Source organism: Xiphophorus maculatus, chromosome 10 (genome assembly GCF_002775205.1).
Source record: "Xiphophorus maculatus strain JP 163 A chromosome 10, X_maculatus-5.0-male, whole genome shotgun sequence".
Taxonomy (NCBI): Eukaryota; Metazoa; Chordata; class Actinopteri; order Cyprinodontiformes; family Poeciliidae; genus Xiphophorus; species Xiphophorus maculatus.
Window position 1 is genome coordinate 8239659 of NC_036452.1, and position 25483 is coordinate 8265141.

The following is a 25483-nucleotide window of genomic DNA, read 5'->3' on the forward strand; positions in this document are numbered from 1 at the left end:
TTACATGATAATGTTATTGACACAACAAAGGCTGCAGGTTTCCCTCTGGGTAACTGTCTGTTGCACTGCAGGTACTTCAGATTACCACTACCAATGGAGGGAGCGCCATTGGAAGAAGATTTTGATGCATTTGTTAACATACTCAGGGTAAGCATATGTAAAAATCTCAGTCTGACAATTAAGTCTACCCTTTTTTGGTTGTGCTCTTCTTGCTAAATCTCGTTCCCGTTGGAGTTATTAATGACTAGAATACTGCAAAGAGTCTGCACTCTGTCACAAAGGTGGTGAAAAGGTCACGCTGGCTTTTATTTAATCTCCGTTTAAATCTGTCTTGCATGTGCAATCAATTACGTTATAAATATGATTAAAATTTGAAGAAAGAGAGTCTGCAGTCACTTTATGTCCGCTCTTCAGTCATCTGCGTGGCCTGCTTTCTGTCCTGCCCTTCAGGATGTTCTCTTCTTCTCATTTTACCCTTTTTTGGAGTGACGTGCAGCTGCTGATTGAGTTCCATGTGGTTGGAAAGTGGCTTGTACTTCTTTTTTTAAACAGATTTTTAATGCAGTGCTCTTTCTTCTTAGTCAGCCTTTTTGCAAATCTCACTCACTTATTATTTCCAAGATGTTAACATAATGACTCATGTAGAAGTAGTTTCAGATTGCTAAATCCTTTTAAGAAGTGTTTGACTTCTTAAAACTGGGAAAACTACATGATTTTTATGCAGAATGTTACTTTTCCATCACTATCGTTTTGGTTTTATTCTGCGCAGTCCCACTTTTATTATTATAGACCAATTGCTGTCACTGCATCTCTCTTCTCTGTGTTCTGCTTTGCAGGAGAGTCCCAGCCTGTGTCTGGGCCACAACGCGTCCAGACTGCCGCCTACCCTGGTCTTCAGCTGCCAGGTGGGCGTCGGTCGCACCAACCTAGCCATGATTCTGGGCACGTTAGTCATGAAAAGACTCGAAGGGGACTCACAACTGCCACCACAGTAAGAGTTTAAACACTCACCCACGCCTACAAGTTGTTTAATAGTACAGTGCCAAAAGAGATTTTTATTGGAAGTATTTATGGAATAAATTGTTAAATATTTGCTTTTTGTTGCAGAGTTGTGGAGCGAGGTACTTCAAAGCCAAGACCACTATTCCAAGTTATCCAGAGTCTGATCAAAAAATTGCCTAATGGACAGCAGCTTATGGAAGAGGTAATAATGTACATAAATTGGAAAAAGCATGCAGAATATGCAGCATCTGAAAGATCTGCATATCTGAGATGTGTCCTGCTTTGCACATCTAAAGACTGATTTTTTTTTGTTGTCCTTTTGTTTTTTTTTCTTTTGCAAAATTTGATGGATAATGTCTGTAATATAAATTATTGAGGCTTGCAACTGATTATCAATTTGATTTTAGTCTGGGCCATTGTAACAAATAATATTGCTTTGACCTACAGTAAGTCATACCATTTTAGCAGGCTGTATGTTTAATGTTTTGGTCCTGGTTGACGGTAAACGTCTGCGCCCTTTTCAAGTCTTTTTCAGTTTTATAGTCTTTATAGTTCTCACCAACTTTCCCACAGCATAATGCTGCCACCAGTGGGGTTTTATGATTGGGTTAGTTTTTCTCCAGCAGTGTCCAATCATTTGAGATGTAATAATGTGTGGAGTTGCAAAAATATGTATAAAAATATCAATGGAAAAAAAAACAACTTTCTAGCACAAAACTGTGATTACTCACAGAGATGGACTTGCCTTTTGGGGTAAATCTCGCTCTGTGCGACATTAACAGTTGGTTTTCCATAATGATATCAGTGGACTTCATTTACTTGTTTTTCTCCATGCATTTTTAAAGAAACAAATGTGTAGAGGAGATGTGTTTTTAGCATGCATATCTGACTGGTTCTGGAGTGACCAGCTGTGATTAGATCTCTGTTACCCACACAATGTGCAAATAAATGCGAATGCTTTGCTCCGTGTCAGGCGTTAGCTGATCAGTGAGCAGATTTTCCGAGATCTGTGCATGTTACATAACATCACGCCTTATTTATTAACACCAAGTTGAGCACACTTTTGATTTGTCTTAGAAACCCAAGTTGTTGTAGAGACATAATTTTTGTGGAGGACCCAGATCAGCAGATTTGAATTAAACGTTTAGTGCATAAATGTTTAAAACTACTGCCAGGACTGATGAAATCCAGAGCATTGGCGCAATATTCAGATGTGATTGTCTTCTCGGTGGCCCCGGATGTTAACATGAGAAGTGCAGAGAGATTCCTCTGAATGATGAACATTGTTTTATTTCAATGCTGCTGTTTAAGAATTTTAGTTATTACCCAGAGATCAGAAGAAATTTGTGATTCTTCTTTGGAAAATTGTTAACAAGTATCCCAGAGCTGCTTTGATGTGGCCTGGGAGACCAAATCTGATTAATTTGTTCATACTGCCAACTCACCTAGGAAGCCTTGTAGGACATTTAAAGAATTTTCAGTTAGAAATAAATCTTCCAGTATTACATTTTGGTTTTATAAATGTTTTTTAAACATATTTTTGTGACATCTTTAATTGAAATTGGCTTAAAGAGGCCATAATGAGTACTTTTGTTTACTTTTCAGGTGGACCACGCTATTACCTTGTGCTCAGAGATGCACAACATAAAAGAAGCAATATATGAGAATGCAAGTAAATTGGAAGGGATTGGAGAAGATTACCAGACTCAAGTAAGTCATGACTTTTTTTGCTGATTTTAGGTTTCTCTTCAAAGTCCAGCAGCTTGTACCACATATGACTCAATTAAACAGAAAATAAAACTTTAATTTTTATCTTTTAGGGAAGCACTACCAAAGAGTACTTTCTCAACAGAACAAAGCAGAGCTTGGAGCGCTACTTCTACTTGATCGTATTTAATGCTTACCTTCATGAACAGGTAATGTTTGTCTCAACTTTATTAACACGATTCGCAGTTTTGCGATAAATCAGCTGTGACTCTGCTGTGTTTTCCAGTATCCCCTTGCCTTTGTGTCCAACTTCAGTCAGTGGATGTGCTGCCATGCCTGGTTGTACAGGTTGCTGGCCTGCATGGACGTGTCAGAGCTGTCTGCTCCTGCCGAGCTGCTCACCAAAGGAGCCCGCGTCCTGGTGAGGAACCGAGCAGCCGGCAAAACATGCACCAAATTTTACTTGCATTTTCTCGTGTTGTTGAAGTTCTTGGGATTTTGGCTTTAGATTCTACATTTTGTGTTGAAGAACATACTTACATTGCAATAAATTGATACATTAAGCTAAAAATGATTCAATTTGCTTTTTTAATTTAAAAAACAAAAAAATTAAATTAGTTTAAACAGTGGTTGTAAACTATACATGTTGTGTTGGATCAAATCATTCTTGTCTTTAGAATCAAGTATCCTATTTTTGTTTTTGTAGTTTTTTATTTTTTAATGAGTCAATATATTTACATTGTTCTCCATGAGTGTGAAATTATATTAGAACAGAAGAATAAATTAAAGATTGTTTACCAAGTTATTCTTCTGAACAATCTTTTAGTCTTTTCTTTGTCCCAATGCTGTCCTTCCTTTTTGCCTTTCTTTTTCCCTTATGTCCTTCCTTACTTCACAGTTCCTTGTTTCCATTCATCCTTGTTCTAATTTCTGTACTCCCATCCTTGTTTTATCCTTTCTTGCTTCTTTTCCTGTGTTTTTGGTACTCCACTCACCTTGAAAATGGGATTCTGGAGAAGTTTGGGATGTTAACATGGGAAAATGTTTAGGAATCCTGACAATTATTTTAGCTACATAAAATAAGAGCACTGCTGTAGCATCTATCCTCATGATGAAATTGTTAAGCTCCTAAACACGTCTAAATGTATTCAAATCTGAATAATCTTTTGCCTTTTTTTTTTAAATCAATCATTTTCTTACGGTGAGGTAAATTTCAATTCAGATGAGGTACTGGTGTGCCCCACGCCACCCACCGCCTCCTAAGCTCTCATTTGTATCTTCACGCGCATTCTGCGTTTGTTGGTGCTGTGATTAATGCGTGACTGCTTGTGTCTGAGCAGGTTGCTGATGAGTACTTGGCCCTCGACGTGCTCAGCACAATCAAAGAGATGAAGGTGGCCAACTTCAGACGAGTGCCCAAGATGCCTGTTTATGGAGTGGCTCAGCCGACGTCAGAGGTGAAGTGCAGCTGCTGATTCTGTCGTCAAATTAGAACCAGTGGTTTTAATCATCTGTCTGTGAGATGAAAGTCAAGCATCTTGAGATGAGTGAAAGATTCTGTTTCTGTCTAATCAATGATCTGCTGCTGCTTACATTTTGAGAGGATGCAAGGAAAATGATTAGACATGATCAGTTCATATACTCTTATCAACAGCTTGAAATGTGGATTAATTAAAAATTTTCAATGATGCATTTGATCTTTTTTTTGTTTTCAGAAGTAATAGTATTACAACAAACAAATAAATTTAATTGAAAAAATTCAGCACTGATTTTGCCATAATTCAAACAAGCTGAAAATTATACATGCATACTGAAATATATACCGTAAATTCCGGACTATAAGCTGCTACTTTTTTCCCACACTTTGAACACTGCAGCCTATACTAAGATGCGGCTAATGTGTTTGTTTTCATGCCGACAAAAACATTTCGCCTCGTAACGGAAGACCAATCAATTGATGAGTAGTTTGCAGAGATCCAATGAAATTGTGCGATAAATCAAGAGCACTTTCACAATTCAACGACTGGTATTGTAAATCCAGTAGCGCCTGCGTCTGTACAACTGTATGCACTGTGCGTACCTTGAGATATTTCTTTAAGTTACAAAAAAATATAGTTACTGGATTTTTTATTATCTGACCGTCTTTGCTATTAACAACATTGTGGATAAAAAAAAAAGATATTTTGTGTCAAAACATCTTGTATGTAGCCCACATCTATGTGGGGATGCCACATGACCGTCCAAACCAAAATGTTTGGACGGTCAGCTTTGGCAGCTTGGTGCTTTTTCTGTAAGCTAAATGTGACTATGGAGTGAAGCTAAAAACAAATAAACGGAGTTTCAATCCTCCCACAGTGGGAGTGTCGAGTGGAAATCTCAGACACATCACCTGAACCTGGGAATCTTCATCCTCCACTTCCCATGGACCACAGGGGCAGGCTTTGCTTTCCTCTCTTTGTTATTTAGTATAATGTGTTAAAAAAAAAAAGACAAAAAAAGTTAGATCTGCTGTTTTTTTTTAACCATGCACACATGGACAGTATTTGTGTGGTCTAGGTTTGTGATGTTTTTATGCAACAACGACGCACGTAAAACATTGGGGATTTGGTTGTGCTCATGTGGGTCAGGTGCATTGGTGGGTTCGCCCTGAGAGAGGGGCCCATGCCCTGGAAAGCGTTGGTTTCCGGTGAACATAAGCAACGTGTGTTACTGATAAGTACTTATATTTAAAGGTAGCCGTGTTACAGGCACTGATAGAAAAAAAGCATTTGCAATATGTATTTGTTTATGTTGCCATGCGGATTAAATTAAAAGTTCAAAAATCCTCACGTGTAATATCTTTTTATGTAAATATCTTACATTGCAACAGGGGACACCTGCAGCTTATAATCCAGTGCGGCTTGTAGAAGTACAAAATTGGTTTTCTTTCTAAAATTAGAGCATTAGAGCATTAGAGGGCTTTTAATCAGGTGTGCTCTGTAGTCCAGAATTTACGCTACATATGCATGTTTGGATAGATGTCCTTTAGCTTGTTGCAGAGAGAAACCACATGCTTTCACATGTTAAGGGTTTTTGTATAATTCTTTATAAATGTTAGACCACTTGTTTTGCCCCAAATTGCTGAGCTCTTTTTAAATTGGTGTGGTTCATGCAGCTTTTAAGCTTATTGGTAACCTTCCCTCTTCATTACAAAATCAGTTTGAGTGTGTTTGGGAATCATTTTCCATTTGGAACACAAAACTGTGTAAATGGTATCCCCATATTGTTACTTTTAAGCAAAATTGATCAAGATGAGTTGAACTAAACTAGGAGAAACTGTGACAAGACTGATGGTTGAAACATGGAAATAACTTTGTATTCTAACAAGACAATGATCCTAAATACCCATCAATAACGACTTTAGAATAGATAAATCTATCTGGCATTAAGATTCTGCAATGGCCCAGACTTAAACCCTGTTAAAATGTTTTTATACTATGCTTAAAGTCAAGTCCATGCCAGTCCAAATGAGATGTCCTGCTTCTGATAAGAAATAAGAAATATCCAAAAGTATGCCAGAAAGTGTTTTGATGGTCGCATAAACATTTAGGTAAGGTTCAATGAAGTTGTTTGTTGGAGAGAGATCCCCTCTCTAACAAAGAATCAGATGCATCATCAAAAGTCCAATTTATGACATTAATGCTTTCAGTAAGAGCATGTCTACCTTCAGAGTGCCTCCATATAAAAGACATCTATAAAGAATAAAAACCACAGATGATCTTTTTTGGATTTTTTTGGAATCATTATTTCCAAAACATGCTACCTCTTATGTTCTTTTCATTCATTCAAAAATAAACAGCAGTTATTATTAATGTGCATTGCTGTACTCTGTAATAATCAACAGTGCAGACAGATTCACAGAAAAGACTTATGATTATTTCATGATAATTTGGACTCCCTCCATAGGAATCTCAAGCTGGACTTCCGTCTGTTTGCCTAAATCCTGACCGTTCTTTCTGCAGGCCATCGGAGCAGTTCTCGCCCACCTGATGGATGAGAAGAGGAAGCACAACCACATTTTGTGGATCAATGTTCAGGAGGAATTGGTGCTCGAAGGAAATGGACAAATCTTCATTCCCAGGGAACCCTCGTGTCTGGACCAGCACATCCCCGTCCCAACGAGTGATCCGCAGTTGCTACAGGTAAAAGAGGAAAGAAACAGAAAATAAATGCATATGAAAGAATTTACTTAAGTTTTTCAAATTACAATGAGTGCCTGTCCCCACTCGTCCTGCAGAAATTGGAAACCTCACTGAAGGAAGAGATTCTGCGAGCTCAGAAGTGGCTGGAGGTGATTCTGGAGCAGGAAAAAAAGATGACGATGTTTAAAACCTGCCTGACCATTCAGGAGCTCTTCAACCAGCACAAAAGCTCCCACCCAGGCCTCGTGTACAAACGAATCCCTCTGCCGGACTGCAGCTCACCACGGGAAGAAGTAAGTATCCACCATCACTGACCTACCATTGGGTGTATTTTTTTATTTATTTATTTTTTTTAACAATGCAGAGAAAAAGGCAAATGGAGTACTAAGTATGGCACAGACATCTTATTTAAAAATAAGTAGATTTGGGTGAAGGAAATCAGATTCAGGGCATCTAGTCTGGATAGGATAAAAAATAAGTTTAAGGCTCCCTCTGGTGGTTAGAAATGTAGCTACATTTGAGTGACTAACTCTTCATATTAAGCAAATTTCATCATGTTATTTCTCAACCTCTTAACTGTCATGAAGACATCAGTGTCCTAATAAAACCATGGTCTGACATCATCTATAGAGGTGACAGTTAAAAGGTTTATGTGAAGCCAAGATATCTTGTAGTAATTTTAGACATTTTTATTCCCAGGATTTTGATAAGCTTCATGAGGCCATGAGGAATGCGTTAGCTGAAGATTCCCACTCAGCTTTTGTCTTTAATTGCGCCAACGGCAAAAGCAGGACTACAACCGCCATGGTTGTTGCTGTGCTCACTCTCTGGCATTTTAAGGTAAGCAGCAGAATTATAAAAGTTCTCTTTTTGGGCTTTAAAAACAGCATTATTCAGGACTTTTTTTTTTACTGAAACTTGACCTGGCTTTGCAGGGTTTCCCAGAGTGCACAGATGATGAAATTGTCAGTGTTCCTGATGCCAAGTACACAAAGGGAGAGTTTGAGGTGTGTATGCTCAATATAAATATATTTATTTCTACAGAAAATGAACAAGTGCACTTAAAACAAGTTTGCACATTTAGCCATTTGTTAAAAGTCTTTATGCTCTTTATCCATGGTAAGATTCAGATCTTGGATGAATTGATTATAATCATCTGTTGTAAAAGTTTGTTACATATTTTCTAACATTTTTACAGTGCTGGCCACATTTATTATCATTCCTGGTAAAGATTGTTAAAATACTTTAAAATTATTCTTATAATTGTATTTATGTAATTAAAAACATTTTTGCAGTGACAAAATTTCACCCATTAGTTTACATGTATTTATAGAATCTTGAAAAAATCCAGGTTTAACTAATTTTACTACTAATGACTTTTGCAAACAACATATGTAGTGGGTTATTATTAATGAGGCATATTTTTGGGAATTCATGAAACTGCGATATTATTAATTGTTATATTTTCCAGTCAAACAAAATATTTGTCACTTTTCTATTTCACTTCCATCACCACTCTGAGTTTTTGTATCTTGGTTAGTAAACTCTGTCAGGTGTAGGCATGAAGGGCAGTGGAAGTCGTTCCCTGAAGGTGATGTTTTGTTGACATTTTATTGAGCGCAAGACACAACTTAATCCATTTCAAGACAAATAATTTAGAAACACCTTGTTGTGCGGTTTTTCCACTGGGTTTACAGTCAGTGCTTCAAATTGAAAACAGCGATGAAGTCTTGTTAGAAGCTCCTCTGGTCTGTTAATTAGAGGCAGTGTTTTATATTTTTGTTGTTTTTTTCCCCTCTTGGTTCAGCATCGTGACAATGAGTCAATGGTTGGAACCTGCTGGTTGGGTCCTCTGCACAGGAGGTCACACTCTGCAGCTACACAATACCACATGTCAATCACAGCAGTGTGTCCATTGGATTTTCTCAGAGGCACAGAACGGTCACCACGGAAACCTTGTCAGCCTCCAATTCAACCTCCTACAAAAATAGGATGTCGTAATCCCCTTTGAATTAACTTCTAAAAAAATGCTGTGATGGCTGCTAAGTCTGACACATTATTAAGTGGAAGAAAAGAAGCAGTTTTAAATAACCTCTACTTTCACCTAGTTTTGCCTTCTGGATTTCTGTCATGGATGTTTTGTTGCATATAAAATGTGCTTCATGCTAGAGCCTTTTAACCTCAGCAGGCAATTTCGTTTAACTTTAACTTGCTGCTGCTTGCTTCACATTCAGCAGTACTCTACAAAGATTTTTTTATTGATAATTTGGTAAACATGGTGGACAAATTTAGCCATTTAAAAGCATAGGGTATCATCCAGAATTGTTAGAATCCTAAACTTTACGGTTCAGATAACCTCAAGCTGGACTGTTTGTGAGTATTATGGAATTTGTAGGTGATATATACATGAGGAAATGTGCCAACTGTAAATGAAGATACATTGATGTGGTTATTGTTTACCACTGACAAAAAGAAATGTAGCTGCTTTTTAAAACCTTTCAAACTATAATAAATACCCACGTTAAAAATAATTCTGCCCAGTATTTCACTAACATATTGTAATTACAATGTCAATATTCAGATCTAGAGTCTGTTTGATAGTGTCTAACTGCAGTGGATACCCACCTCCAACACAGATTATAGTGCCTGGAGGTTACAGAGCATCAGCAGCACAGTTGAAAATAATAAAGTCAATGGATAATTTCAATTGTCCTGCATAGTTAGCAAATGGCATGCTTAAATTTGGTCCGTTTTCTTATGCTCTGTTGGCTTATTTTCACTAATAGTCTTTAGTTTGGGTAAAGTGACTGAAAATTAAAAGTTCTTAAACAATTAATCATGTATTCATTGTCCTTGCTTACCCAGAGTAATTGAATAAACCTGTGGGCATTGATAGATACTGAAGTAGTCTCCAATACTACTGAAATCTCCCATATCACTTTGAATTGCCCTGTTGCTTAAATGTGCTGTATAAATAAAATTACCTTATTTACCTACTTTACCATATCAGTTATCATTTAGATAAATATTCTGAATAGCTGCAAATCCAGGTTCAGGACTGACAGCGGGAGATGTAACAGCCAAGAAAACATAAATTTTAAGACAAAGATTTTTAAATGTACAGTGAAGTTTAATCAAACTGGGATAAATTTTGAGATGATTTTTGAGTCAAAGACACTAAGAAGGAAATTTTCTGCCTGCAACGTTGCTCTTCTTCTCTCCCCTTTTTGACTTTTCAATTTCTGCCACCAAGGGGGAATAAAAAAAATTATTTAGTGACCGCTTTCTGTGACACTGTTTTCATGGTTTAACGTCATGTGCATGTGTTGCTGGACACACTCCCTTTCTCTGCAGGGTCAACACTATAAATGAACACGACACACATTTGCACCAATGCGCTAATTGGGTCAGGACAGACGAGCTGTGTTCTTTACAATTGACCTAAGTTTCAAACCCAACCCAAGAGAAATGTCTCCTGTTTTGTAAGCATGCTTTTGAAATATTTATGCAACATCAGATGAATCAAAACGTACATCAAAATAAATGGGTTTGTATCCAATATGTGTGTTTTCTGTAAAGAGTAAAAAAAGAAACACACACACATTCCTCTTCACAGCTTTGCACTACATTTTATTGGGCCAAAGAAAATATATTAAAGTTTGTGGAGGAGTTGTGGAAAAATGTTGAAAAGGTTTATGATTTAAGTTCATAAATATCAATTCATGAATATCAATCATGACGTTTATTTGTATAACACATTTCAGCAACATGGCAGTTCAAAGTGCTTTACACAGTTCAAAGTTAAAACATAAATATACAAACACATTATATAGTCAACAATATAAATCCCTTTAGAAGGTTCTGCATAAAGTTCACATGTATTGTTTCTGCCAATCTGCAGGTTGTTATGCGAGTGGTTCGTCTTCTGCCCGACGGCCACAAGAGGAAGAAAGAGGTAGACCTGGCACTGGATTCTATCAGTGAGACCATGACCCCCATGCACTATCATCTGAGAGAGATGATCATCTCCACTTACAGACAGGTACACCCCAAAACATCCATTTTTACTTGAAATGTTACTAAAGTAGAAAAGAAATGGACTTGTAAGTTAGACATGGGTTTCAACAAAGGTTTAAACTGAGGATTAGAGTTTTTGCAAAGAGTTATCTCAGAAGATAGTCATATGTGAAAACACATACATTGTATTTTAATGTAGATTCCTGTTGCTCTTAGTGACAAGCAACAGATGATTTATGTGCAGTTTCACAAGAAGACCTGTAGATGGCCTCAGGGCTACAAATTTATGTGTCCGCTGCTTTTTGTGGAAAATAGTAGTGACCCAACGCATCTCATCTCTGAAGCTAAATGGAATTCCCTTGGATTAATGGAAAACAGTAGAAGGGGAGTTGTGCAGGAAAAGATGAGGATTTTGGAGGTTAATCTGTTGGAAGTATTTTATTTTCAAGCTGATCATAGTTTAAACATTGTTACAGACCACATCATATCAGTGTCAGCTGCTTCCTTTGCCATAAACCCTGAATGTGTTTTAATACAACAAAGACATGCAAGAACAGCCAAGAGAGAGAATAATTTAAAGATTCTGATCATGAAAACATTCCTGGAAGCTGTTTCAAGGAGCTTTCATCTTGTGTTTTAATTATAAGAGTACAAAGAGAGCGAAAGCAGTTGAGGTTTCGATTTCTCTCAGATTTTTTTTTTTTGTACCTTCACGTCTACAGCTCTGTTTAAGCCATTTGTAATGCAGACTAATCATGGTGCCTCTGTGCACCGTCAGCTGCCCTCGGCACACGGGAGGCGCCCGGTCCTGTCTCCACCATATCAATGGGCCTCATTGTCCCATGAACTCTGTCATTTTCTCTGCCTGTCACTTTCAGATACCAGGCTCCAGGAAAAAAGGGCGCCCTGTAAACTCTCGTTACAATTATTGGGACACTAATTACTTACTTCATTTTTTTCTTAACTTACATGTTTTTATTATGTAATGAAAAGCTGATAGAGCTTAAAAATGGCTTTTTTGTAGATACAATGATTAGTTTTAGACTTTAATGTCATTAAAGATTCTCCAAATGAAAGCCGTTAAATCTCATATTTTTATGCCTTTTGAGTGTCAGGCTGTTTTGGTTGAATAGTAAACATCTCATGACTCATGACCCAAGACTTGAATCCAACAAGATGTAAATATTCCATTGCATTTTTTTTCTAGATGTCCTACAATGAAATGTCAGTAATTATTGATAGGCTATGTCTGTGAGAGAGCAGTCGACAAAAAGACGATTGTATCTGTTCTTTAAAACAAAAACTAATTGATAAAGAAGTTTAAAAGATTAGTGGTAAGCTTGGAAAGCAGAGCTAGTATTGTTAAAATGGCATAAAACTGCCAATTTTTCCCAATCCCATAACAGAAAGAAAGTGAAAGCGCAAAAAGATAAAACAGAAAAGCCATGCTGTATCTATGCCTATCTATGCTGAAAGTGTTGCCCTGTCAATCTCTCATGCAGCCTGAAGGAACCACAGATCTGTCACAATATTTTTCCAAAGGACATATCCCTGAAGTTTTACAGACTTATAAAATGTGGGTTTTCTCCCTAGTTTTCAGAAAGTGTTTTCATCCTTTACAATGATATTGACAGCAGAAGAGCGACTGCATTGGTTGTTGTCCCTTCCCCAAACAGTTGTCTGTGTTAATAAGACCTGTCAATAAACTCTATGGTGTTCCAGGAAAGTCACTAAGTTTATGAAGCAGGAGAACAGTTTTTTTCTGTACATTTTGTCTGTACGATTTACTGCAATCACATTGAAACATGCTAAACTGTTATTTTAGCACAAAAACAATGTGAAGTCAATTGATAAATTGAATGTGTTGAGTGGGACATGCATGTGTCGTTAACCTGTGTTAATGTGCCTTTTTAAGGCTGCCTGCAGAAACTCCAGTTGGGAGAAAATGTTTGTCGTGTTTTCAGACAAGCACGGTAGCGTCTGGAACACCTTCCAGTTTCAAGATTATTTTTAATTTTCACAGTACAAATATTTAAATATTTTCAGTGCCCAAGGTAATGGTGATTAAATGTATAGTGGACCCTCGCCTATTCATAGTTCAGTATCTGTATTTGTATTTCTCCAGTCTGAACTATCAGCCTAGGCGATAAACAGTGCCAGATGTTGATAGAACTGGCAGGCAACAGCAGAACAAAAAGGGGGAGAAATGAGGGGAAAAAAGTCTTATCCCCACCATAAACCCTCCCCCATCTAAAACTACCATCTTCTCCCAGTATGACATTGGCTTAAGAGCCTTAAAATCCCTGCTGCCAACCAGACATGAGACCACAACTCAGATACAAAATCTAACAGTTAAGTTAATGCAATAAAGGAACAGTTCACAGTTTCTGCACATGCAGTTGTTTTTTTTATTTATTTTTATTGTTGTCAGGCTTTTTAAAGCTTTGTTGAGGTATGGTTATAGGTTTGGCATGGAATCTTAATTTAAGAATGACTAGGATAATTTCCTCACCAACGCTCAGCTATCTTTCCTATTTGTTCGAGTCTGCCACTCCTCTCCAATCTTCTTGTTATATCATCAGCCATCACCTTGTGTTTCTTATTGCAATACCACATTTCAACAAACAGTTATATTTCTGCTACTTTTCCAGGACATCATTTTGCCCAGTGTTACCTTTCATTCCAATAAGCTGCGGTCTATGTAGCCTTGACTGATTTATTTCCGAGCAGCATACACTCTCTGACCCGAGAATGTGATCGCTGAAGATCGTTGGCTTCTGCCCAGACCATCAAGAAGCTATTGAAAGCAAAAGTGAGCTGCGCTTCAGAATTGGCCAGTCTCATCAACCTGAACACTAATCCTTTGCTGCTGGGTAGCAGCAGCTCCTAAAATTTGTCTTTTGTTTGTTTTTTTGTTGCCTTTTGTCAAAAATGTGATGCTTTTCCACACAGGTGGTGAAAAACATACAGAATGAGAAAAGAGTGAGTGGTACTAGCCTTGCTCCTCTTCTGTGTGTCCAAAGAAAGGTGCTCATGGTTTGGATGGGGCAATGGAAAAATATTTTAAGATATGGAAGAATGATGTGTGCAGATTTTCTTGCATAAAGTTGATGAAAATATTTAGACTAGAAAGACAGAGGAGCAACTAGGACCTCCAAGTTCACCGATGATCAGGATTAGAAAGCAAAAACAATGAAATAGATGCACTATAACTATATATTAGGACCCTAGACATTTTTCAACCTTTATGCTTTAGAATCCACCCTGATTCCTTGTCTTTCCTTGATGTAACTTGTAATATTTTTGGCACAAAGGTGTTGATGCAAACATATTTTCAAATCAAGCAAAATACAAATATGTAAAAGCAAGATAATTCGGTTATTTTCCACACACAACAACTTCCAAATGAAAGATCTTAAGGTATTTTTTCTCTAAACTTGATGATTTATTTCCATCTCTGGATGTATGTATTATCTTGTCATTTTTTTGCAAACAACAGCCCAAATCACTTTGAATAATCTACAAGTAATTTGTCTCCTTGGGAGCGTTCTGAGAAAACTCTCACATTATTTTGCATAATGACCTTATTGGATTTCTCATTTTATACATTTGTTGGTAGAATTTTTGTTTCCTTCAGTTTTTTGTCTTTAGACAGTAAATCTGAGTATATTAGACATTTCATTAGACATGCAATTTTTAAGTACTTCGCTGTCTACAGTTATCACATGTAACCTGCAGAAATGCAATTTTTTCAAGTTATTAACAGGTAAAATAATAAAGATAAATTTAATATCAAAATGGAAAAGACATTTTAGCTGTCTTGCAGTTATTTTCAACACCTAAAAAAACACTTTGTGGATTCATCCCAAGATAATCCCTTGCTGCACAAGTTTAGAGCATCAGGTTTTTAAAGTTATTGCTGTACTCTTTTCATTAGTTTCTCTGTTTCTCTGTTCTGTTTTTTAGAACTATATATTTGCTCATTGAATCCTCATTGAGTCAGTATATTTGACCTTAATCAAGTTCCATTTATACTTGTATATAAGTATTTTTAAAATTTAAAGGCTCTCTTCTGCTGTTTGAATGTGCCATTAAATGACACTGTACGGTAGATCTGTCCACAAACTCTCTTGCATTAACCTTGCCCCTTCTCTCTCAAAAAAAGTTGTCTTTCTCTCTCTCATTTTAAAATGAGAAACTTTGTCTCCAAAGCAGTAACAGGCTGGTTGTATTCAAATGCTAATTTTGTCTAGTTACACAGTCTGTGTAGACAATTATGGTAATATTGTGCTTATTTGAGTTACTCACTGTGAGGTTCCTCGTTGTCTTAAAAAGGGTTTATTTCACTTGAGCTTTTCCATATGTTTGAACTTTACAGCTCTGAAGCACTCAATATGTTTAAAGATGCCTTTCTGCTAATGGTTTCTGCAGAGAGTAGAGCTTTATTCTAAAGTAAAAGAAAATTGAAACGTGGTTTCAGAATCTTCAGATTAGATGGAAGCTGTCCGATTAGTCTGTAAACTCACTTGGGTTTAGGTCTGGACTTTGGTCAAACAGACGGGACAGGCATGAATGCTTTGCTAAACCATCGTAGTGCTGGTTGCTTGTTTAGGCGAAAGGTAAACCTCCGGTCCAGTCTCAAGTCGTTTGCTCCCCCTAACAAGTTCCTTTTAGGATTGCTTTGTTTTTAGCACCATTCATCTTCCTTTTCTTTCTGACCAGCTTCCTTTTCTCTGTTAAAGGAAATCATCCCCCACATCATGATGCTGCTCTTGCCATTTTGAGATGGTATGCTTGAGGTGATGTGCAGTGTAGCTTCCATCACACATTGTGTTTTGCATGCAGGTCAAAAAGTTCAAATTTTGTGTAATTTTATCAAATTATCTTTATATATTTTCTGCTCCCCTTTTACATCCACAAGGCACTTTAAGTTCCAGTGTCTACTTTCTCTTTTTTTCACAATTCATTTTACAATGACTAGTTTACTTTCTTCACCAGCCTTCTGCTTTTAGGTTTTCTTTTACAATCCTACAACACCATTTCTCAGAATGGTGGTTCAAATTCATGTCAGCTAAAAAATTTCCATAGATCTCTCTTTCCAAAGACATGAAAAAGCATGCCACCCAGACTAGCTTTGGTTCTGTTATCTGTCAAATCCTATTGAGTCCTAAATCATTTCACTGAGAAAGTGTCACCTTTTTCTGCACCAGCTAGTCTGCTACCTTTGAATACATTGAATCAGTAAAACTTTAGAGCAAAATTGTACTGATCAAGTGACTTAATGCCAACCATAAGGGATATGCAAAATTTATGACCATCAGGAGTTGCTCTAGGAATTGCATTTACATGGTGTCAAAGCTGAGAAACTGTATTCTATATGCAAGGTCAGTTGTGCAGCAGATGATGATTGCATTAGTGATGTCCTCACTGCTCTCTTATAGCCAGCGTAGTCAAACTAATGCTAACAAATCCAATTTTTCTCTTCACACTTTTAGTATTTAGAATTACTTTATCATTTGAAGTCATTCTGGTAGAAGAACTGGGTTGGAGAAACAATGTAGAATATTTATGCTGTATGTGTAAATAATATCATTATGAGGAGAGAGACCTAGCAACGTTATTAACAGAAAATCTTCAGTAAGACACATATATGTGCGTAGAGTATATATGATCACATGCACATAATGTTGAGGATAAATAATTCTGTGTTTTCTTCCTATCTCTTTTAGCTAGTTGTGCACACCAATGAGAAATGTTATCATTCTTCTTTGTGAACCAGATGTGGTGTAAAAAAAACCCAACTTATGTCTGAAGGTTCTTAAGAAGTTAATATCACCCATGAGAGTACACAATTCACTGTGTTTATGCACAACAGTGATCCTAACAGCAACTCTTAAAACACCAATAGGCAACAAGAGAACTCTGTTTGATAATGACAGACAAATACAAAAACAAATAATTGCTTAATAGAAAACCAGCTTTACCCTAGTCTAATAAAAAATACCAATGGGTCAAATTGTTTTACCTAATCATAGAGTTGCTAAGAAACAGAAAATAAAGGTTTGTCACAAAGGCGAGTCAAGGTTCACATTAAGATCTAAAACATTAACTATCTAATTGGCTATAGTTGTCTTTCATGCCATTTTTCTGTCTGCGTAGGGTTGGCATTCCCCAAATAATTTGTTCCTTGATACTTTACTGAATGATTAGAAAATGGAGTCTCCAAGAGTTATTTTGCCAGGCATACGTTTGTACAAAATGTACCATAATTTGTGAGGTTAATGTGGGCAGATATTCCAGTCTGTGTAGGCAAAGTTGATTTGCCCCGTCTGCTTCTGTGGCGTTTGTAATCTCTGCTCACCAGACATGCCATGTATTCATGTTTGTTTTCTGCTTTCAATTGGTCTTTTGAACCCAAAATGTATCAAGCTTTTGTTGGGTTATTTCTTTCCCATTTGCCAAGCCTTTGGTCATTTTAATGCTTGACTTTTGTCCAATTGTTAATAGTTTACTTAAATGTTACAGGAATATTGGATTGGTTTCCTGGCACAGATTAATGAAACTTATGTGAGAGGGCTTCAGGATTGTGCCTAGATGAACTGCCTGTATTGAGCACTTTATGTGCAATGTTTGGATTTAGATGGCTTGCCTCTAAAATCTACCTCAGCTTTAACGTCATGATTTAATCAGCACAGTGTGGCTGGAAAAAGACAGAGGCTTGGAATCTGCAGAAACCATTAGCAGAAAGGCATCTTCATCTCTTTCTTTTACCGGCTGCTTCATGGCTTCTCTGGGCCTTTAAAAAGGAGGTTTGGGCACCATCTTGATCCATAAAGATCAGTTTTTGAAATTAAGGCCAGATGATGAATAACTTAGCTTTTCATCAAATCTCCAGGGTAAAATTTGGTGGCTTGCTTTGTGTCAAAATTAAAAAAAAAAAAAAAAATTATTAATTAATGTGCAAAACTCTATTCTCAGAAAATATATGTAAACAAATATAATATTAACTAACTTGATCTTAACATCTGAGAACTAAAAAAAAAAGTTTGAATGTTGCAAAAGAAAGGCTATAATATAAAATTATTTTCAGTGACTTTTGCTGTGGAGAGTAATATTTGCTGGATTAAAAAAATAACATGGGGAAAAAAATTACCAAAAGTTTGGTACTCCTTGTATTAAAGGCTGGGAATACACTGCAACACTAAATAATGCTGCTCAGATAATGACTAAATGATAAGATAATACAGAAAATTTCTATTTTTTCCACTATTCTTCGTTGTTCACAGTGTTGCAAAACAAATACATTATTTCTACAACCTGACCTAAATGAACTGATGTATTAAAAATGACAAATTTTGTGTTTTGAATTACAAAATATTTTAATCCTTTAAATTGAAACTGTCAGTGAGATGTTCTAATCTATAGTATGTTGCTTTTCCTAAAATCCATGTAGTTATACTTTAAGACTGTGTTCTGAAACTAAATGCCAAACATAGAGGGATGGATGAACGGGTACAGTTTACAATAAAGACTTGAAATAAACATATATATTTGGATATTCTTATTCAGGCATGGAAAATACTCACATTCCAGAATTGTTCACACTTCTATATGGATTCTGTATTCTTGTCAATGAAAAAAAAATCTAAATAAAGCAAGTAAAGTTTAAATAAATTATTGACAGTTTTTGCACTAGATTCACTTAATGAAATTACATGAAAAGCATAGTGAGATGTCTGTACGTTTTCTTGAGAAGCAATGTATAGCTGCCTGTCCACCCTCAGCAAGCTTTAGTTTGGTTTAGGATTTGAGTAGGAGCTGTTCTTGTTGAATCCGATGAATAGGTGTTTGTGCAAAGCTGTGTGGGAAGGGCCAATATAGGTTGGCCTTTTTACCTCTGCAAGCAAATCAGCTGGTAATTGACACCATATGTCAAACAGACAGAGAACTCCATAATATGCACCTCTTATTTTAGCGCTCAGCCTCTTGTGTAGTCAAGTAGGAATGACACATTCAAGTTGGAAATATCAACAGAATAATTTTAAATGAGAAAACAAAAGCTAAAGGAAATTGCATCAAAATTAAGTGAAATAAGTACAACTTACCATTAAACTTGTCATCTTGCTGTAGTATTTACAGAAAGCTGAGAGAAAAATCTGTAGGTTTTGCAGAAGTTCACTTTGCAGAATCAGAGCTTTCTTAGTTTATAAATTGCAGGATTTTATTTACCCAGATAAGTGAAACAATCACATTCCCTGGGATGTTATGTAGAGGGTACTCTGGGAAATGTGGGCTTTCAGGCTCTTTTCTCAGAGCATAAATGTCAAACTCATTTACACTATGCACTGAACTCTGTTGTCAGATTTTGTTCATTGCTATTATGAGCAGGGTTTTTCTTTTTTGGATCCAACAGCATGGTAAAATTGTGGATTAAACGTGAAAATATAAAGAGGTCTGTTGATGTCTAGATGTGGTTGAATTGTGGTTTGGGTTGATCAAATGGACTAGACGTTCAAAGTGTGTTTGAAAGTCATGCTTTGTTGCTGAAAGAAATTACAAGTTTTAGCCAATTTTTCTGAACTAGCCAACCATAGATTTGAAAACAAAAAACAACCCCCCCCCCCCCAGCATATCCATAGATACAAAGTGGTTGGAGTTTATGGATACTATTCCTACTTTTTAAGATAGGGTTAAATATGTCAGATTGCAAGCCCACATCCTGGGCACCACCGTATTTTCAATCAGATTCAGATCTGGGCTCTGCATGGGCCATTCCAACACTTCCTCTAGTAAAGTAATTCTTTTGTTAACATTGATGTAGTTTTTGGTTGTAGTGATACTGAAAGAAGTTCTTCTCCAGTTTTCTTTCAGAAACCTCAAGGTTTTATGTCAGCATTCACTGGTATTTGGAGGATATTATTTCAATCAGCTTCCAGAAAAGTAACTCTTCTCTACATACTTGACACCCTCTGTTCAAATTTCTATATTGTTTTGCAAATTCAGATCACTTTTTGTTGCATCATACAGTTAATGTACCGACTTCTCACAACAACTCCACTTGACCCTCTCATTTTACCACTTTCCCATTGTAATTGATTGTATGTCTGCTTTGCCAGCAAGCATTCCTGAATTCTCTAAAATAGAACGTGATTGGTCTGGCTTCTCTCTCAGCTAAGGCTGGGGAAATCTCAGGATGTTCATTATCACACCTCAGAGGCTGCTCCTTTTGTACTTGAAGGCCAGATGAGATGAGAGGACGCTGACCTTTTCTATCCTTTCATGTATTTTAGCACATGAGAAGAAATTTGTCTTTTTTTACCAATAAGGCTTTACAGGAGTAATAACAACTAACTCCCTCTCTGCTTGGTTTTCAACTGTAACATATGGAAGTGAGGTTATATACATTGCACCTAGTGTAAGACTGCCCCAGTACTTCAGAAATGTAGAACATCTTTCCTGACATACTTTTCTAAAGGAATTTCTAAAAAATGCTCAGGAGAGTACTCACCCTCACATGTGGCTCTCTCTTCTTGTAGGCGGACAGATGGTCGCTTTCAGATTTAGAGTTCAACAGATTGCTGGAGGTGATCTGGAGGTGTGAATTATGTAATCTCTTCAAGCTAATCACTTTCATTTGTTTCTTAAGTGTTTGTGTAAAAAATAAAATATGCACTGCCTAACTGCTTTGCTTTTTTTTTTTTTAAAGGGCTAAACATTAAAAATGTCAAAAAAACAGTAGGGGTGCAAGGTGCCCATGGTAATCAGGTTCACCAGTGTTCACTGTTTACTTTTTAGTTGTAACTTTGAGAAATGTGGAATAACTACCTAAGTGTGCAACATCTCTTTTCCTCTTTTTCTTTAATAAAAGATCAAGAACTTTAGACAGTGCACACATTGTTTGCCTGGGAGAAGTTTCTACTCCTCTCTAACACGTGCTTTGGAATCTGGGAATGGAAAGGAAACTCTTCATACTCCCACTTCCTCTGCTGTCATTTAACTCTGGAATGATAGTATTATGATGTTCTGTGGACATTTAAAATTGGTTCTCAGCCCAATTTCTGTGGCACTCATTCTATTCACCTCTAGAGGACTGAACTGAATACTCTCAAAAAGAGTTTCTTCCTATGATATTCACTGATCATGGACTTTGTTAGGTGAAACTATTAGTTCTTGAGAAATTCTATAGGTTTCATTCTTAGTGCGTCGTGCACGTTTGTCCCTTTGCATTTTTTTAATCCAAACCGATACTAACAGTATCACCACTTGGCAATGTAATGACACAATTACTGCTTATCCCATTTAAATGTTTCACGTCATTAGACAAATGTTAAGATAAGACAAAAATAACCTGAGTAAATGCTAAACATAGTTTTTATATTTTATTTATTAAGCGAACAAAATCTATCCAAATCACCCTAGATCCATTTGAAAATATATTGGCTTCCCTTATGAAAGGATGAATTAACTGTGATCAACTGCATTTTCATGTCTACCCTACAGAATCAAGAAATTAGCAAAAAAAATACTGTCAGAAAGCATGAATTAGACTATTTTGTCAAAAAGAAACACATTTTAACAGGTGAAAAACTAAATATCTATCACTTTGAAGTGAAAAGTGGGTGCCCTGTTACCCAGTTCAGATGTGGCATGATCTTACATGGATGTTTATGCTTACAATACTCACTTCTCAGAGGAATTTAGACCAATTAATTCATTGTGAATAAGTTAGGATTGTTACTCGGTGAGTAACCCGCGCATGTACTGGGAGAATATGCTAACTCCATGCTGAACCTCCCCAGGCTGAGATTCGAACCCAGGATTTGTTTGCTGCCAAGCAGCATTGCTAACAACTGCTCCACTGTGCAGCCTTTTTTCCCCTACTGAGTAACAAAGCCAGTAAGTCGTCTGGCCTTTTAATATCTATGTTCTAACACAAAGAGGGATGATGGACCCTTTAACTCTAGGCCTCAGATTTCTCAAGGCTTCAATCAGTATGGAAAAAAAAGGGGAGGGAAAAAAAGAACGTGTCACTGACTCAACGAACTAATGAAGACTTGCCTTCAGCTTCTAACAACCTGTAATCAACGAGCAGCCCAGTTGCTGACCTTGCTTTTTTTCAAATTGGCATGTATGCAGTTCAGTGAAGTCTCAGAGAATTACGAACAGAAAGGCTTAAGAATATTCATTGTTGCATTTTGTTTCAGGAAACAGATTTTTAGATCATATATTTGTTTTATACTTTCAGACTTTATAGATCTTATTCAGTCATGAGTTTGAAGGTTTTTTATCTCACCTGTCTAGGCTCTGGCCTATTCACATAAAAGTGTTATTATCCTGTCTTTTAAATAACAATCAAGGGAATTATTGGAGGATCATGTACTTTGGATAATTGCACTGTTGTGCTGCTGATCGTAGGGTTATGAAGTGAAAATTTTGATTAGCATTTATGCCAAGAGCGTCCTTGTATCTATGTTTATTTTAAAACACTGAAGTATTATGAACAGTGGTTTGTTCTGCTGGTTACCCTGTCTGTTTGCTGTCTGTTTTACTAGACAGCTTATATTTTCAGCTAGATGTTTGCTTTGTTGGCAAAGCTCATCAGTGAAACTGTGACTGTAATCTATTTACTCTTTTTTACTACAAATTTCATCCTGCTTCCAAATGTTTGACCTAGACACAAATTCTGAGTTTTTCATGTTTTGTTTTTTCTATTCATGGCTTCCCGTTGGTCCATAATGTTCATTTGAGAGTCTTGTTCACTTTTATTCCAAAATAGACAAAATACAGTGTGGCTACTTGACACAGTGTGGAAAAAAATTAATTGAAACCTGCAAAGCTAATGAAAGGAAAATGGCCTTGTTTGATATTCTTGTTAAAATACTTTTAACAAGAAAACATGATTGGTATTAAAGGATGAAAGTGTCTATATTATCATAAAACTAGCAAAAGACGAGTTGTTTACTTAAATAAAACCAGTGAGGGTCACCCTCTTGTTTTATCTCAAGTAAGTATTTCCAAAACATTTTGTAGGTCAAGTATGTTTTGCTCGACACAGGTCCTTCACAGGAGCTCTTAGCTTTAATTTCACTAGATTGTGCTCACAATAAACTCTTAGAGACTTTCAAGATGGTGACCTCTAGAAGCCAGCCTAAATGCCTAAAAAGCTTCAAACAAATTGTACACATTGAGGCTGTGACAGAAGTATGTACAACCACTTATATATAAACAGTGCTTCACTGTCTGTTTTTTTTATTATTTTATTTTTTTTAGATCAAACCTGAGAAGACAGAAAAGGAGTGTAAGCAGCAGCTGCTCATGAGCCTGCAGTTTCTGGAGCGTTACATTTACCTCATCCTCTTTAATACATACCTGCATCTGGAGAAGAAGAACTTCTGGCATCGCTCCTTCTCCGTCTGGATGGAACAGGTAAATCAGCCTCTTACAGTGAACTTTCATTTGTGTGAATAAAAAGACACACGTTATCCTCGTGTATAATAGGAGAGCACAATGGCTGCCTTTTATTTTATCCAAGATTTTTGCTAAAATATTGCAATAGTCACCATCAACATCAGTAGATGTTTTATGCTTGGAATGAAGAGAGAATGATTTTACAAGCAGACAAAATTACGTTCAACACGATTAAAATCTTCCTTGGGGTCAAAGTTTTTCTTACCCCTTCAGGGGGTCTTTTGTGGGCTCTAGTGTCCCTTATATGAAAGTAGGCTGACAAGAATGGGGGAAAGAGAGAGGGGAAGACATGCGGCAAATGTCGCCGGGTCCTGGAATCGAACCCGCGACGGCCGCGTCGAGGATTCTAGGCCTCCAAACGTGGGTCGCGCTATCCCCTACGCCACCACAGCACACCTGTTTTTCTTTTTCTGAAACACTTTTGTTATTATTCCTGGTGAGAATGGCTGTAGAAACATGCCCCTGAAGCCCTGGAATTTTAAAAAATCGCCCAGCAGAAGTCTTCCTATGTTTTTTTCTTTTTCCTTTTCTTTTTAAAAGATGGATTAAAAAACAAGAATCCAAAATAGAATGGAATGACTGCTGTGAAAACAACTTCCACAGAAATATTCACAGTCATTCATGGCATTTTCTTCCTGTTATGAATAGCAAATATATGTGGTGCATCAGGGTGGCTGTAATTGCCCAGTTATGCCATGAAAAGAATGCAGGGTTTTGTGCAGCGAAGAGGAATATTCTGCTGGGGAAGCCAGTTACTATAATAATTTAAAAAATCATCCTCAGAACATGAATCAGAAAACCTTTCATTTTTGCAGCTGTTTCTACTTTCATGTGAATAAAGACACGAGTAATATACTACTCTTAGTTGTGTGTGAGTATCTGCACAGCTGCTTTAACAAGAGGTTAAAACAACAAACATTCATTATTCGCAGCTGTTGACTGGGAATAAAACATTGTAATAGTGCAGTATAAAATAATTTCCTCACACAGTTGTTAAACGTTTTCTGTCAATGGGCCTTTGATTTTGTTAGCGCGATATCTGTCCAATGAACCTACTATCAGTCTGCAGGACATCTTTGCAAAACCTGTGATCAGGAGGTGAAAGACCATCTGAAACGAGTTTGCAATTTTAGTAGTCTGACATCAATTTCAGAATAACTATTTTGTAAGGAAGAAGCATTTTTAGAACAAGATAAAGACTTTGATCACCTCAGACTGAAACCCAAGGAAGCTATTTAAAAACCTCTTATGACTTGAATAGTGGTCTGAGCTTGCTGTTCAGAAGAGCTGTTGCATTATTTAAGTCTAATTCTTATGATGGCCGGACACTGCAGCATAATTATCATGACAGATGTACAATCTGCCTCTTTTTTAATAATGGAGAATATATTAACTTGCAGAACTTACTGTGGTGACTTCTGACTTCACCTGTTTTCGACCCTGTACTCTGAGCTACTTAAACATTCATTGTGCATGTATTAACAGGAAAGGATGCAGAGATTACACTTAAAAGTCATCTTTCCTTTTGAGTTGTTTCATGCTGATCTAAATGACAAAAATAAACACCATTAAGTATTTATTGCAATAATGTTTTGTTTCGTTTTATAAGTACGTAGATTAACCCTGAATTTTAACTTCAATGCAAATCAAGAAAACCTTTCCTATTTCAGCTTGTCTCCAAAGTAACTCGTTTCTACTTTTACTGCCTGCACTTTATAATTGTGTTGGCTGTAAAAAGGATTTTCCAGGCATTAATGTGCTTAATCTGATTTAAAGTTCACCTGAGCCAAACAAGTTTGATGAATTTAATGCAACAGCTCTTCTGAACAGCAAGCTCAGACCACTATTCAAGTCATAAAAGGTTTTTAAATAGCTTCCTTGGGTTTCAGTCTGAGGTGATCAAAGTCTTTAGCTTCAATCTTTTCTATTGAAGCTACAATTGCAAAAGAGCTCATTTGAATGTGCAAAATACCACATAACTGACAGTTTTGATTTGATGAAATGTCGTGAGTAAAACTTTCCCTCTGAAACTCTGCTGCATCAGAGAGGAACAACCCTTGGTAATTTGCTAACTTTAAGCTCCACTTTACTCTAAATATAACATGATG

The 25483-nt window shown here is 36.7% G+C and overlaps 1 protein-coding gene across 7 annotated transcripts in view; it reads left to right on the forward strand.

Annotated features, from left to right (window-relative positions):
- Positions 1–25483, forward strand: part of pald1 (phosphatase domain containing, paladin 1) — a 46213-nt gene that overhangs the window by 15810 nt on the left and 4920 nt on the right. For all 7 annotated transcript variants that reach the window (XM_023341012.1, XM_023341014.1, XM_023341011.1 and 4 more), the window contains 13 exons: positions 72–147; positions 837–991; positions 1108–1204; positions 2608–2712; positions 2823–2918; positions 2996–3130; positions 4050–4166; positions 6711–6890; positions 6986–7183; positions 7590–7730; positions 7826–7897; positions 10792–10932; positions 23178–23333. In XM_023341012.1, coding sequence (XP_023196780.1) covers positions 72–147; positions 837–991; positions 1108–1204; positions 2608–2712; positions 2823–2918; positions 2996–3130; positions 4050–4166; positions 6711–6890; positions 6986–7183; positions 7590–7730; positions 7826–7897; positions 10792–10932; positions 23178–23333 — 1669 coding nt within the window. The remainder of the gene's footprint in view (positions 1–71; positions 148–836; positions 992–1107; positions 1205–2607; positions 2713–2822; positions 2919–2995; positions 3131–4049; positions 4167–6710; positions 6891–6985; positions 7184–7589; positions 7731–7825; positions 7898–10791; positions 10933–23177; positions 23334–25483) is intronic.